Source organism: Kogia breviceps, chromosome 16, assembly GCF_026419965.1.
Source record: "Kogia breviceps isolate mKogBre1 chromosome 16, mKogBre1 haplotype 1, whole genome shotgun sequence".
NCBI classification, from domain to species: Eukaryota; Metazoa; Chordata; class Mammalia; order Artiodactyla; family Physeteridae; genus Kogia; species Kogia breviceps.
In genome coordinates this window covers 33,447,552-33,464,861 of record NC_081325.1, presented here as the reverse complement: position 1 = coordinate 33,464,861, position 17,310 = coordinate 33,447,552, and the positions used below count along the sequence as shown (strand labels likewise).

At 35.7% G+C, this 17,310-nt stretch overlaps 1 protein-coding gene across 2 annotated transcripts in view; it reads right to left on the bottom strand.

The window, feature by feature from the left end:
- TDRD3 (tudor domain containing 3) overlaps positions 1–17,310 on the bottom strand; it is a 210,793-nt gene that overhangs the window by 78,841 nt on the left and 114,642 nt on the right. For both annotated transcript variants that reach the window (XM_059042391.2, XM_067016262.1), the window contains one exon: positions 13,794–13,935. In XM_059042391.2, the coding sequence (XP_058898374.1) occupies positions 13,794–13,935 (142 nt within the window). The remainder of the gene's footprint in view (positions 1–13,793; positions 13,936–17,310) is intronic.

Below are 17,310 nucleotides of genomic sequence, written 5' to 3'. Positions count from 1 at the left end.
TGAAGTGCCCTGCATCTGTGGAATACCTGAATAGACAACAAATAATCCCAAATTGAGGAGGTGAAATTTGGGAACAACGATATATATATATATATATATATACTTTTTTTCCTTTTTCTCTCTTTGTGTGTATATGTGTATGCTTCTGTGTGTGATTTTGTCTGTATAGCTTTGCATTTACCATTTGTCCTAGGGTTCCGTCTGTCCGTTTTCTGTTTTTTTTTTCTTTTTATAGTATACTTTTTAGCGCTTGTTAACATTGGATGATTTGTTTTTTGGTTTGGCGGTTCTCCTCTTTCTCTCTCTTTTTAAATTACTTTTTAAATTTTAATAATTAATTTTTATTTTAATAACTGTATTTTATTTTATTTATTTATTTATTTTTCTTTCTTTTTTTTCTTTTATTCTGAGCTGTGTAGATGACAGAGTCTTCATGCTCCAGCCGGGGATCAGGCCTGTGCCTCTGAGGTGGGAGAGCTGAGTTCAGGACATTGGTCCACCAGAGATATTCCAGCTCCATGTAATATCAAACGGCGAGACAGTCATACAGAGTGAAGTAAGTCAGAAAGAGAAAAACAAATACTGTATACTAACACATATATATGGAATCTAAAAAAAAAAAACAAAATTAAAGAAAATGGTCAGAAGAACCTAGGGGCAAGATGGGAATAAAGACGCAGAACTACTAGAGAAAGAACTTCAGGATATGGGGAGAGGGAAGGGTGAGCTGAGAGAAAGTGAGAGAGTGGCATGGACATATATACACTAACAAACGTAAAATAGATAGCTAGTGGGAAGCAACAACATAGCACAGGGAGATCAGCTCGGTGCTTTGTGACCACCTAGAGGGGTGGGATAGGGAGGGTGGGATGGACGGAGATGCAAGAGGGAAGAGATATGGGGACATATGTATGTCTATAACTGATTCCCTTTGTTATAATGCAGAAACTGACACACAATTGTAAAGCAACTATACTCTAATAAAGATGTTAAAAAATAAATAAATAATCAAAGGGTAGAATTAGATATAAACCAGCTAAGGGTGAAAAATAACGTCAAAATAAGTAAAAACAAAAAAAAAGTGAAAGGAGGAAGAGAATGGTATACAAAGTGGTTGTACATTGGATTTACATGTGTACTGAGTTACCTGAAAGCAAGGTCTAAGAAAGCAGGGTTGATGAAGTATATGTAACCAGGATTTAAATGGAGCCGCCAAAACTCAGCTGACCTTAGAGGATGGGGGAAATTATCTGATTTTGTAGGCCTTTGTCTTGTCAATTAATCAGACACATTACCAGATTAATTGATTAAAATCTCTCTCCTAAAAATGAAACTCAATCCAGAAATCAACTTTGTTAAGTAAAAACTGATGATTAAAGGAAGGAAAAAGATCTGGGGGCAACCAGAGAGTCTAGAATTGCTGAGGATCTGAGACTTGTAAATAGAATTTCAGCCATACCGATATCAAGGTGAGGGAGTGGCCCTCTTCACCGAGACCAGAGGTAAACCCTGTGAATATTCAACAATGAACTCTCTGTATAGGAATTTATCTGTGTATAGGTATGTGAGTACATAATTAATTCATCCACTGGATATTGGATTTCTTTGAGCAGTTATACTTTGTAATAAACCTAAAATCTAACAAATTATAAAAAAGCTATCTCCCCATCCTACAATCTGTAATAAATTACAGACTTTTATAACAACAACAACAAACAAAGCGGCGAAAATCTCCAAGAGATCTCCATCACAATGCCAAGACCCAGCTCCACTCAATGACCAGCAAGCTACAGTGCTGGACATCCTACGGCAAACAACTAGCAAGACAGGAACACAACCCCACTCATTAGCAGAGAGGCTGCCTAAAATCATAATAAGGTCACAGATAACCCAAAACACACCACTGGACGTGGTCCTGCCCACCAGAAAGACAACATCCAGCCTCATCCACTAGAACACAGGCACTAGTCCCCTCCACCAGGAACCCTACACAACCCAATAAACAAAACTTAGCCACTGGGGACAGACACCAATAGCAATGGGAACTACACACCTGCAGCCTCCAAAAAGGAGACCCCAAATACAGTAAGTTAGGCAAAATTAGAAGACAAAGAAATACACAGCAGATGAAGGAGCAAGATAAAAACCCACCAGACCTAACAAATGAAGAGGAAATAGGCAGTCTACCTGAAAAAGAATTCAGAATAATGATAGTAAAGATGATCCAAAATCTTGGAAATAGAATGGAGAAAACACAACATTTAACAAGGGCCTAGAAGCACTAAAGAGCAAACAAACAGTGATGAAAAATACAATAAATGAAATTTAAAATACTCTAGAAGGGATCAATACCAGAATAACGGAGGCACAAGAATGGACAAGTGACCTGGAAGATAAATTAGTGGAATTACTGCAGAACAGAATAAAGAAAAAAGAATGAAAAGAATTGAGGACAGTCTCAGAGACCTCTGGGACAATATTAAACACACCAACATTCGAATTCTAATGGTCCCAGAAGAAGAAGAGAAAAAGAAATGGACTGAGAAAATATTTGAAGAGATTATAGTTGAAAATTTCCCTAATATGGGAAAGGAAATAGTTAAGTCCAGGAAGCACAGAGAGTGCCATACAGGATAAATGCAATGACAAAAACACCAAGACTTGTATTAATCAAACTATCAAAAATTAAATACAAAGAAAAAAATATTAAAAGCAGCACGGGAAAAACAACAAATAACATACAAGGGAATCCCCATAAGGTTAACAGTTGATCACAAAGAGCAAAAACGCTGCAAGCCAGAAGGGAGAGGCAGGACACATTTATAGTGATGAAGGAAAAAGCCCTGCAACCAAGATTACTCTACCCAGCAAGGATCTCATTCAGATTTGATAGAGAAATTAAAACCTTTACAGACAAGCAAAAGCTAAGAGAATTCAGAACCACCAAACCAGTTTTACAACACATGCTAAAGGAACTTCTCTAGGCAGGAAACACAAGAGAAGGAAAAGACCTACAATAACAAACCAAAAAGCAATGAAGAAAATGGTAATAGGAACATACATATGGATAATTACCTTAAATATAAATGGATTAAATGCTCCAACTAAAAGACACAGACTGTCTGAATGCATACAAAAACAAGATCCATATGTATGCTATCTACAAGAGACCCACTTCAGACCTAGGGACACATACAGATTGAAAGTGAGGGGATGGAAAAAGATATTCCATGCAAATGGAAATCAAAAGAAAGCTGGAGTAGCAATTCTTATATCAGACAAAATAGACTTTAAACTAAAGACTATTACAAGAGACAAAGAAGGACACTACATAATGATCAAGGGATCGATCCAAGAAGAAGATATAACAACTGTAAGTATCTATGCACCCAACATAGGAGCATCTCAATACATAAAACAAATACTAACAGCCATAAAGGGGGACATCGACAGTAACACAATCATAGTAGGGGACTTTAACACCCCACTTTCACCAATGGACAGATCATTCAAAACAAAAATAAATACAGAAACACAAGCTTTATATGATACATTGAACAAGATGGACTTAATAAATATTTATACAACATTCCATCCAAAAACAACAGAATACACTTTCTTCTCAAGTGCTCATGGAACATTCTCCAAGATAGATCATATGCTGGGTTACAAATCAAGCCTTGGTAAATATAAGAAAATTGAAATTGTATCAGGTATCTTTCCTGACCACAACACTATGAGACTAGATATCAATTACAGGTAAAAAAATCTGTAAAAAATACAACACATGGAGGCTAAACAGTACACACTAAATAATCAAGAGATCACTGAAGAAATCAAAGAGGAAATCAAAAAATATCTATAAACAAATGACAATGAAAACACGATGACCCAAAACCTATGGGATGCAGCAAAAGCAGTTCTAAGAGGGAAGTTTATAGCAATACAATCCTACCTTAAGAAACAGAAAACATCTCGAATAAATAAACTTACCTTTCACCTAAAGCAATTAGAGAAAGAAGAACAAAAAAACCCCTAATTTAGCAGAAGGAAAGAAATTATAAATATCACATCAGAAATAAATGAAAAAGAAATCAAGGAAATGATAGCAAAGAACAATAAAACTACAAGCTGGTTCTTTGAGAAGATAAACAAAGTTGATAAACCATTAGCCAGACTCATCAAGAAAAAAAGAGAGAAGACTGAAATCAATTGAATTAGAAATACAAAAGGAGAAGTAACAACCGACACTGCAGAAATACAAAAGATTATTAGAGATTACTACAAGCAACTCTATGTCAATAAAATGGACAACCTGGAAAAAATGGACAAGTTCTTAGAAATGCACAACCTGCCAAGACTGAAACAGGAAGAAATTGAAAATATGAACAGACCAATCACAAGCACTGAAATTGAAACTGTGATTAAAAATCTTCCAACAAACAAAAGCCCAGGACCAGATGGCTTCACAGGTGAATTCTAACAAATATTTAGAGAATAGCTAACATCTATCCTTATCAAAATCTTCCAGAAGATAGAAGAGGGAGGAACACCCCCAAACTCATTCTAAGAGGCCACCATTACACTGATACCAAAGCCAAGCAAAGACATCACAAAGAAAGAAAACTGAAGGCCAATATCACTGATGAACATAGATGCAAAAATCCTCAACAAAATACTAGCAAACAGGATCCAACAGCACATTAAAAGGATCCTACACCATGATCAAGTGGGGTTTATTCCAGGAATGCAAGGATTCTTCAATATACACAAATCAATCAACGTGATACACTATATCAACCAACTGAAGGAGAAAAACCATATGATCATCTCAATGGATGCAGAGAAAGCTTTTGACAAAATTCAACACCCATTTATGATAAAAACCCTGCAGAAAGTAGGTATAGAGGGAACTTTCCTCAACATAATTCATGACATAATTCACAGCAAGATCCTTTTTGACCCACCTCCTACAGAAATGGAAATAAAAAGAAAAACAAACAAATGGGACATAATGAATCTCAAAAGCTTTTGCACAGCAAAGGATACCATAAACAAGACCAAAAGGCAACCCTCAGAATGGGAGAAAATAGCTGCAAATGAAGCAACTGACAAATGATTAATCCCCCAAATTTACAAGCAACTCATGCAGCTGAATAACAAAAAAACAAACAACCCAATCCAAAAATGGGCAGAAGACCTAAACAGACATTTCTCAAAAGAAGATATTCAGATTGCCAACAAACACATGAAAGAATGCTCAGGCTTCCCTGTTGGCACAATGCTTGAGAGTCCACCTGCCTATGCAGGGGACGCGTGTTCATGCCCCGGTCTGGGAAGATCCCACATGCCGCGGAGCAGCTGGGCCCATGAGACATAGCCGCTGAACTTGTGCATCTGGAGCCTGTGCTCCTCAACGGGAGAGGCCACAACAGTGAGAGGCTCACGTACCACAAAAAAAAAAAAAAAAAAAAAAAAGAATGCTCAACATCATTAATCATTAGAGAAATGCAAATCTAAACTACAATGAGGTATCATCTCACCCCGGTCAGAATGGCCATCATCAAAAAATCTGAAAACAATAAATGCTGGAGAGGGTGTGGAGAAAAGGGAACCCTCTTGCACTGTTGGTGGGAATGTAAATTGATACAGCCACTATGGACAATAGTATGGAGGTTCCTTAAAAAAACTACAAATAGAACTACCCTACAACCCAGCTATCCCACTACTGGGCATATACCCTGAGAAAACCATAATTCAGAAAGACTCATGTACCAAAATGTTCATTGCAGCTCTATTTACAATAGCCAGGACATGGAAGCAACCTAAGTGTCCATCAACAGATGAGTGGATAAAGATGTGGCACATATATACAATGGAATATAACTCAGATATGAAAAGAATGTAAACTGAGTTATTTGTAGTGAGGTGTATGGACATGGAGTCTGTCATACAGAGTGAAGTAAGTCAGAAGGAGAAAAATAAATACCGTATGCTAACACATATATATGGAATCTAAGGGAAAAAAAAGTCATGAAGAGCCTAGTGGTAGGACAGGAATAAAACACAGACCTACTAGAGCATGGACTTCAGGATATGGGGAGGGAGAAGGGTAAGATGTGACGAAGAGAGAGAGTGCCATGGACATATATACATTACCAAACTTAGGGGGATAGCTAGTGGGAAGCAGCCTCATCGCACAGGGAGATCAGCTAGGTGGTTTGTGACCACATAGAGCAGTGGGATAGGGAGTGGGGGAGGGAAGGAGACACAAGAGGGAAGAGATATGGGAACATATGTATATGTATAACTGATTCACTTTGTTGTAAAACAGAAACTAACACACCATTATAAAGCAATTATACTCCAATAAAGATGTTAAAAAGTTTTCTAAAAAAAAGAAAACTATAAGATACTGAAGGAAATTAAAGATGATAGAAATAGATGGAGAGATATACCATGTTCTTGGATTGGAAGAATCAACACTGTGAAAATGACTATACTACCCAAAGCAATCTACAGATTCAATGCAATCCCTATCAAACTATCACTGGCATTTTTCACAGAACTAGGACAAAACATTTCACAATTTGTATGGAAACACAAAAGACCCCAAATAGCCAAAGCATTCTTGAGAAAGGAAAATGGCACTGGAGGAATTAGTCTCCCTGACTTCGGACTATACTACAAAGCTGCAGTAATCAACACAGTATGGTACTGGCACCAAAACAGAAATATAGATCAATGGAACAGGATAGAAAGCCCAGAGATAAACCCATGCACATATGGTCACTTTATTCTTGATAAAGGAGGCAAGAACATACAGGGGAAAAAAGACAGTCTCCGGCTTCCCTGGTGGCGCAGTGGTTGAGAGTCCGCCTGCCGATGCAGGGGACATGGGTTGGTGACCCGATATGGGAGGATCCCACATGCCGCGGAGTGGCTGGGCCCATGAGCCATGGCCGCTAAGCCTGTGTGTCCGGAGCCTGTGCTCCGCAACGCGAGAGGCCACAACAGTGAGAGGCCCGCATACTGCCAACCCCTCCCTCCAAAAAAAGACAGTCTCTTCAATTGGTGGTGCTGGGAAAACTGGACAGCTATATGTAAAAGAATGAAACTAGAACACTCCCTAACACCATACACGAAAATAAACTCAAAATAGATTAAAGAGCCTAAATGTAAGGCCAGACACTGTCAAACTCTTAGAGGGAAACATAGGCAGAACACTCTATGACATAATTCACAGCAAGATCCTTTTTGACCCACCTCCTAGAGAAATGGAAATAAAAAGAAAAATAAACAAACGTGACGTAATGAAACTTAAAAGCTTTTGCACAGAAAAGGAAACCATAAACAACATGAAAAGACAACCCTCAGAACGGGAGAAAATATTTGCAAATGAAGCAACTGACAAATGATTAATCTCCAAAATTTACAAGTAGCTCATGTAGCTCAATATCAAAAAAACAAACAACCCAATACAAAAATGGGCAGAAGACCTAAATAGACATTTCTCCAAAGAAGATATACAGATTGTCAACAAATACATGAAAGAATGCTCAACATCATTAATCATTAGAGAAATGCAAATCAAAACTACAATGAGATATCATTTCACACCAGTCAGAAGAGCCATCATCAAAAAATCTAGAAACAATAAATGCTGGAGAGGGTGTGGAGGAAAGGGAACACTCTTGCACTGTTGGTGGGAATGTAAATTGATACAGCCACTATGGCAAACAGTATGGAGGTTCTTTAAAAAACTAAAAATAAAACTACCATACGATCCAGCTATCCCACTACTCGGCATATACCCTGAGAAAGCCATAATTCAAAAAGAGTCATGTACCACAATGTTCTTTGCAGCTCTATTTACAATAGCCAGGACATTGAAGCAACCTAAGTGTCCAGTGACAGATGAATGGATAAAGAAGATGTGGCACATATGTACAATGGAATATTACTCAGCCATCAAAAGAAATGAAATTGAGTCATTTGTTGAGTTATAGTGAGTTGGATGGACCTAGAGTCTGTCATACAGAGTGAAGTAAGTCAGAAAGAGGAAAACAAATACCATATGCTAACACATATATATGGAATCTAAAGGGAAAAAAATGGTCATGAAGAATCTAGGGGCAGGATGGGAATAAAGATGCAGACCTACTAGAGAATGGACTTGCGGACACGGGGAGGGGGAAGGGTAAGCTGGGACAAAGTGAGAGCGTGGCATGTACATATATACACTACCAAATGTAAAATAGATAGCTAGTTGGAAGCAGCCGCATAGCCCAGGGAGATCAGCTCGGTGCTTTGTGCCACCTAGAGGGGTAGGATAGGGAGAGTGGGAGGGAGGGAGACTCAAGAGGGAAGAGATATGAGGATAGATGTATATGTATTGCTGATTCCCTTTGTTATAATGCAGAAACTAACACACCATTGTAAATCAATTATACTCCAATAAAGATGTTTTAAAAAAAATGCCATAAGGAATCGTTTCCCCCATCTAGTGCTCCTATCTGTTTTGTCTTTGAGGTGTTAACATATATCTGTTAAGCCTTGGTTGTCACTTAATACGTCTTCTCAACTCTAAAGTTTTTTGTGCATTTTTAATGAGTATCATTAAAGAAAATGTTATTTTTAAAATATTTTAAATGGTGAAAAATAAGTTAAAAAATTACCATATGTACCTTATACATACTCTAGAGTCCCTGCATTATAAAAAGAATACTACGTATTTTATATAAGTTATATTAAAAAAACTAAGACTAAAGACAACAATAATATTCAGTTAATTAAACAAAGAACAATTTAAACTATATGAATATCACATTTATTGATAAACTGTATTTAAGATGTTAACCTATTTTTAAAAAAAACAGCAAATGCATAAACTTATCTAGGGGTCCTTTCCCTGGTTTTAATTTAGATAAAAGAAAAAGACCATTCAAAGAGCAATAAATCATTTCAATTTATGCCATGACTTCCTTAAAAGCTCACATAAGCTGCCAATAATACCATCTCTCAATACACAGTATATAATTAAAAGCATATTACGGGATTTCTACTTCCCATCCTATGACTGTGTAAGAGACAAGACTTAATCTCCCTCCACAACTAGCAATCTGGACAACATGTAGGAAACAACTGTTTTAAGACATAGCGCAAGGAGTAGCACAGGACTGTAATCGCAAAGGTAAAGAGAAAAAAAACAGGTGAACTCTGCCTTTCTGCTTGGAGGCATAATGCAGACAGAGAGCACAGAGAGCTGAGTTGAGAAAATGTCTCATAGCTCAAGCCAGGCTGAAATAATTGGAAGCTCTGGGGCAGAGTTTTGAAAAAGAGAGGCCTGTACAGAAATGAAGCTCCAGAAACCTGTATAGGAATTCCCTTAAGTCACTGCTGAGAACTAGGCTAAGCAAAAAACAACTGCAAGTTATAAGCTTCCATTTATACTAGAATAAAAAAGAATAAAATACTTAGGGATAAAATTACACAAAGAAGATCTATACAATGAAAACAACAAAAGATTGCTAAAAGAAATTAGGCACCAATAAGTGAAAAGACATCACATGGTCATGAGTTGGAAGATTTAATACTGTTAAGACGGCAATACTACTCAAACAGGTCTAGAGATTCAATGCAATTCCTATCAAAATCCTAAGAATGCTTTTTGCAGAAACAGAAAAATCCATCCTAAAATTCGTATGGGATCTCAAGGGACCCTAATTAATTAAAATAATCCTGAAAAAAGCTCATACTTCTTGATTACAAAACTTACTACAAAGTTACAGTAGTCAAAACAGTACTGGCATTAAGACAGACTAATAGACTAAAGAAATAAACCCTTGCATGTAAGGTTAAATGATTTTTGATGAGGGAGATAAGGTCATTCGATAGGGGAAGGAGATTCTCTTCAACAAATGGTGCTGGGAAAACTGGATATCCACATGCAAAAGACTTACACCATGTACAAAAATTAATTCAAAATGAATCAAAGACCTAAATTTAAGAGCCAAAGAGCTAAACCCATAAAACTTCCACAAGAAAACTTAGAGAAAAAGCTTCTTGACATTGGGATTTCGCAATTTCTTGGGATATGACACCAAAAACATAGGCAACAGAAGAAAAACACAGGTAAAACTGAACTTCAATAAAATTTAAAATGCTTTTGCATCAAAGGACACTACCAACAAAGTGAATAGGCAACCAATGGAATGTTTTGCAAATCATATATCAGATAAGGAACTGATATCCAGAATAAATCAAAAACTCACAAAACAACAACAACAAAATTTAAAATAGACAAAGGACTTAAATACACATTTCTCCAAAGAAGATATAGAAACAGCCAATAAGCACATGAAAAGATGCTAAACATCACTACGCACTGGGGAAATGCAAATCAAAACCACAATGATATTCCACTTCACACTTATTAGGATGGTTATTATCCAAAAAACATGAAATAACAAGGGTTGGCAGTGATGTCAAGAAATTGGATCACTTAAGCATTGCAGATGGGAACGTAAAATAGTGCAGCTGCTGTGGAAAACAATATAGCAGTTACTCAAAATATTAAACAGAATTACTATGCAATCCAGCAATCCTACTTCTGAGTATAAACTCAAAAGAACTGAAAGCAGGAACTCAAGCAGATATTTGTACACCCATGTTCATAACACCTTTATTCACAATAGCCAAAGGTGGAAACAACCCTAATGTCCATTAGTGGATGAATGAGCAAAATGTGGCATTTACATACAACAGAATATTATTCAGCCTTAAAAAGTTAGGAAATTCTGACACATGCTACAATATGGATGAACCTTGACGACATTATGCTAAGTGAAATAAGTCAGACACAAAAATATGAATACTATATGACTATACTATTATGAGGTAGCTGGAGTGCAAGGTGGCCAGAGACTGGGAGGGGGGGATGGGAAGTTATTGTTTAATTGGTACAGTTTCAGTTTGAGAAGATAAAAAATTCTGGAGAGAGCTGGGTGTGTAACAATAAGAATGTACTTAATGTCACTTAGTTTTACACTTAAAAATGATAAAAATGTTAAACTTTGTTATGTATACTTTACAATTTTTAAAAACAGAAAGAATTTTTAAAAATTTATGTGTCATAGGAGGTGAGGGGGGGAGCACTAAAATGTTACAGAACTACATTACTTTACAAATTATATCTGCTACAGAACCCTCCAAAACCTATCTTTATCATACTTTGAGGTTTGAGTTTTTGTTTTGTCACCTGTCTATAACCAACTTGCTACAACTACAACACCTACACATGCTTTAAATACTATCCAATGTTCTCTTCCCCCTCTATTTATTTTGCAAGAATGCCTAGGACCCCATTACTTCCAAAATTAACTCTATGGTTTATTATTTCTATGTGTACATTTGATTTCTATGTGTTTCACCTGCCAGATGCTCAAGTAATTTGAACTCTCCATGATTTCTACAACACTGGTTACCAAAATCAAAAAAACTATAAAACCAAAGAGAACTATTATCATATTAAGAGGTTTTTAATCTCTTTTTCATAAATTTTTACTGCCCCCTAACAAGAAATACTAGCATGGCTTTCAGGAAACAAAGTGCAAAAATATATAATAAAACATTACAAGAATAACTGTCAAACTACTACTGATCCATACATGTGTTTGTGTGTGTGTATGTGTGTGTGCTAGAGGTGAGGAAGTTCCTAGGAATGTCTGACTGACTTTACAATTAGTAAGGTAGTTCTGGCTGGGTTGTAAAAATTATGTATAATATGTTGGTCTGACTTGACAACATTTTAACACACTTTAAAAAATCTCTAATGATAATGAAAATACAATATATCAACTTGTGAAAGGAAAAGATCACATGAAATGGGTGGGATTTCTCCAGGAAATTCAAAGTTCATAAACTTGCTATTTATATAAAACTATCAAACCACTTCTGATTTACTTGCTTGTGCAACATTTTCAATCAAACAATGCAGTTATGGAATATTATCTTATATTTAATAGTATCTTATATAGTATATAATAGTATCTTATATTTCACAGCAACCCAAAGTGTAGACCATTCATATCATAAGGAATAAGTACTAAGGAACAAAAAATGTGCCTAAATTTCCTTATCTATTTACATCCCAAACAGAGGCACTTTCAAACTTAGAAGATAAAAAAGAGTAATTTATCTTAAAATACCAAAAGCTTGAAATATTGCTAGGCCCCTTGGCTCACTTTACACAACAGACAAGATCTGAGAGTGGCACAAAAACATGAATTCTAACTCAAAGAGTAATTAGCTCTATGTGCTTGTAATTCATTTATTTCACTATTATTTGTTATGATGTTTATTATATATAAGACTCAGGGCCACCACTTTGGAGATACAGGAAGGCTCAGATCCATCACCTATTAGTGGTCTAATCATAAAATAAGTTTAACAGTTCTTAAAGCCTATTTTCTGATCCATATGGACATAACACTCTCTTACAAGACTGCTAGGTGAATTACATGATATACAGATACAGGAGCTCAGCTCAAGACCTACACACTGTTCAACAAATATTTGTAGAACTGAATAAAGATAGCACAAATAAGAATTCTGACCTCAAAAAGCTTACAATCAAAGGAGATAAGAAATAAGTATAATTTCAGAGCTAGATAAAAAGTAATATACTTCTTAATACAACGAATAAAGTATTCTAAATTCAATAAAGGAGCAATTATTTCATTTTGTGAAAAAATCGAGCACTTATTTTGAGTCTAAAAGCATGGAGATGAGAGAGAAACTAAGATGAATGTCTTAAAAGTGGGAAAATCTTTTTTCTTTTTCAAAAGTGCAACTGAGGAAAGCTTAGAGAATCAAAGAAAGAGTAAGTAGTTCCATTTAGCTAAAACAAAACCTATGTGAAAAAATTAAGAAAGTTGAAAAGGTAAGCTGGAACTAGGGCTAAATTATAAATGACCTGAATCCCAGATTAAGGTATGTGAAATAAAAGCAGGGTGTAGCATGGTCTGAATTATGTTGAAGATAATCTAGCAGAAGTACAATAAGTTAGAAGATGGAGAAAGGATATATGGTGGAACCAGTTAAAAGGCTACTGCAAGTAGTCCAGGCCAGAGACTTAAACTACAATAATGGCAATGGAACCTGAGAGCAAGGGATTGACAAGAGATCTGACTGCAGAAGATCAATAAAACTGGTGGCTAGAAGCAAAGTAGAAGGACAATTACTAGATAACCTAGATGACTAGGAGGATGAAGATACTGTTAACATAAACGGTGAAAACCTCAACTAATGTGACTAGGAAGATAAATGCAATAAGAACCCTTTCATTACAGTGAAATTCTAATTTGCTTTCAGTTGTATCTGTGTGTGTGTGTGTGTGTGTGTGTGTGTGTGTGTGTAGATAAGACAAATACACATACATTATTCATATATATGCACAAACACTTGTTTTCTGAAGAAAGAATTATATACAGATACATTACACATATCTTATAATTGGTATCTTGGCAGTTTTGAAAACTCATCAGTAAAGAATGGCCTTTAAAATATGTAATAAAATGTAACAAATACTGAAAAGGACATCTGTTTTAGAAGAACAATATGCTTAAACAAAGGTAGATAGTTTCTGTAAAGATCACTGTGTTCCATTCTATTCAACTCTGGCATAAAGAACTAATTTTACTATCCATCATAGGAAGATCCCTTAAAATAGAGAATACAATAAAAAGAGTGTAGTGTTTTAAAAGTTCAATCCATTCTTAGTTTACACTTACTCTCTGTAACTCCCATTTCTCAATAAGGTGTTCTACTTCACCGCCAAGAACTGTGGTGTTAGAATCATTCAAGAGCAGGAATCCATTTTTTATGTCCACAACGCCTGAAAGCTTAACTTTAGTTCCAGGTGGTGTGTTCAGGCTAAAGCAAAGGGAAAAAAAGAATTAAAACATATTTAAGCTCCTTCCCCAAACTGGAAATCAGTCTTATACCGTGACCTGGTAAAATTCTTCAAAATGCACTAGTGTGAAAACGATTTTTCAAGTGACTGGCTATATAGTGTGACTAGGTCATCAGGGAGGAAGTCAGAAGACCAGGTACAAGACTGTCATTTTCTACCTTAATTTTTTTCTACATGTAAAAAAATATGTATAGGGACTTCCCCCTCAGTGGTCCAGTGGGTAAGACTTGGTGCTCCCAATGCAGGAGATCCAGGTTTGATCCCTGGTCGGGGAACTAGATCCCGTATGCATGCCACAACTAAGAGTTTGCATGCCACAACTAAGGATCCTGCATGCTGCAACGAAGATCCTGTGTGCCACAACTAGACCCGGAGCAGCCAAAATAAATAAATAAAAAGTAAGTCAGTAAACAAATAAAAACAAATAAACATATGTTTATGTTTAAACATAAACAAACAAACAGAAACAAAAAATATCCGGATAAAAATCACAGCTCACAAACTTATGGTAAAGATAAATAGAATAAAAGACATGAAAGTACTTTTTCAACCATGCCATGTTGTATAAATGTAAGATTTGCCCTTTTTTCCCCCTCTGAGCTTCGTGCATTACTGCACAGATATACTATGTTATAAAATTAAATTTCAATACAGAAGAGATATCAAACCAGTAATAATCTTAGACATTTAACACCTATATGAGTTACTGTAATCCACACGAAACAATGCTCTTTTTGGTTAACTATCCAGTTAAACATCAAATGAGAGTTATTTTCTCTAAAGCATACTGACTTCAAAAGTATTTTTTCATAATAGGTTAACATTATCAGATGTGGGGCAAACATTATAACACCATGACCCCTTTTACAAAAACCAGAGAAAAGATGTTTACCCTCCTATCAATCTTTTAACAAAGGAAACAGTGGAAGAAATCCATTTCATCACACAGGTTTATTCTAAAGTAAAAGTACATATACCAAGCCCCACTGCATCTCTTCGCACATACAGCAAGGGGTAAAGAACTCCAAATAGGAATAAAGATAGTCCTAAAACACTTAGGATAAATTAGAAAATCATGCTGAAAGACTTCACATTGTCAAATTTTTAAAAGCTCATAAAATTCACCATGTGCTGATAAATGCAATAGCAAATCAATGAAAGCACTGGTATCTCTGGTCTATTTTTAAGAAAGATGGTTGATAAAATAGTTATTAACAAGAAGAAATAGAATATGCCTATTTTTAAGGTTTCAAAGAGCCCATATGGAGTAAGACATTATCTGGTAAAAATTATTCTGAGGACTCCAAGCTTAATCATTCTTAGTCATCCTGTGTAACTTAGAAAACAAATAGTCATGGACAGCCTTGCCTAACCTAACTCTTAAGTAGAGAGCTGTGTGGTGGTAAATGTAGGCAACTTACCACAACGTTTATCCAACTTCAAGATCAGCAACAACTGAATACACTTACACTAAGTGAAGTTTTTCCCAATTCCAGGTAATCAGCATATACAGATTTTCTAACTCTATAGTCATCATTTAGGGATAAATAAAAAAACTAAGCACCAAGGGTACCAGGCTGCTATACTCTTTACCTCTAAAGAAATTATTAATGAATAAGGCCAATATGTGTTCTTTAAAACCATTTTTCGCCAATAATTTCTAACACATTAGTAAATTGGAAATGAAATGAAAATGTAAAAAACACAAATTAGCAACATAAGAAACTACAAAAGACCTTAAAAAATAGCAAGTAAATTACAGGGGCATTTAAATTGTAATTTTTAAAACTAAAAGCTAATCTGAAAGCAGATAATGAGCTGATTTTTAATGTAAAATAACTGTACCTCCCAAACTCTTTCTCTAACAGGTTAAGAAGGAAAACATGGTGAATTACTTGAAGTTGGACATATAATTTCATTAAGATAATTGATAAAGAGTTCTATTCACCAAATTAAATTATAGTTCTATTCCCACAAAAGAATAAATAGATGCTAAAATTTTAATATAATTTTTATTACATCACGTTCAGGGCCATAACTAACTCTTACTCAGAGAGCATACTGTGGTTTAATTAATACTTTATTTGCACTCCAAAGTTCCTTTATCCTCTCTTCATTGAAATTTAAAAAAAAAAACAAAAACAGAACAAAAACAAAAATACAGTGAGAAGTGGGGCTGGAGGTAGGATAGATGAATGGAAAGAAGCACCCCAGAGAAATGCAATGTCCAGTAGAGAAAACACATTCTACACCAGTTCCTGGTTTATCCTCTCTAGTGAGTTCTTCTACCTTCCTTCAAAGATAACCAATAACCAAACTTATTTTGAAAATGGTCTCCCAAATTGTTCATATGTGAGAACATTTCTGTAAGCTGTTGTTCTTACAGCACCAAAAGTAGACATGCTACTTCAATGATGAGTGAGTGAGAAAGTAGCAACATTTTTTTTTAACTGTCTAACTGTAGTAAATTCAACAAAAGAAAACAGTGTAAGGGACCCTCCTCTCTGGGTTGATCCTGTGTTTTCATTTACCTCAGAGAAATATACAGCAGTAAAATGAGAGAATAAGCCATTACATGGCAAGTCTTTCTTCTCAGGCATCTGTGTACTCCCTTGGAAGGGATCTGATTAAATTTGTCAAAGGAGGAAAAGCTGCGTTTCCTTTTATGGAAGTTTCTCCATAAAAGTAGGACTCTTTCTATTCTTCAAAAAAAAGACAACATAATCACAAAGTCAATCAACATTTTAGACGAATAAATATATCTTCTAAGGAAGGAGCTCCCTCACTAAAGGCAGACACTAGTTGAAGGAAGAAAAAAAGAAATCATTGAACATGACATACAAGGCACATCTCCTCCCACATACCACAATGCCAATCACCTATACTCCTCCAAGTGTAACTTTTCATTCATCTGCTATCAGGGTACCATGTCTTTGCATGTGCTATTCCCCCCTCATCTCTATCAAAACACCTATTCATATTTTAAGTCCCATTCCTGACTCCCCCAGGTAAAGGTAATTTTCTGAACTCCTATTCTTTTCAGTTGATATATTTATTATAATCTGTATGCTGTGTGCTTACCTTGTTGTCATATAAGCTACTTGGAGACAAAATCTAAATTCTTTTTAAATACCTTTGTCCCTCCAGCACCGGATAAAGAGGCTGGAATAAATTCTTGGGCAGGAGAGATGCAAAGTCTAGGCATTTACACTAAATGAAAAAGCTCAAAGGACCATGAGCAGCAAACACAGCATATAAAATGACTAAGAAAAGGGGGCGGGGTTTGCAAATGTCCAATGAAAATTCCCATCTCAGAAAACAGAGTTTAAACTGAT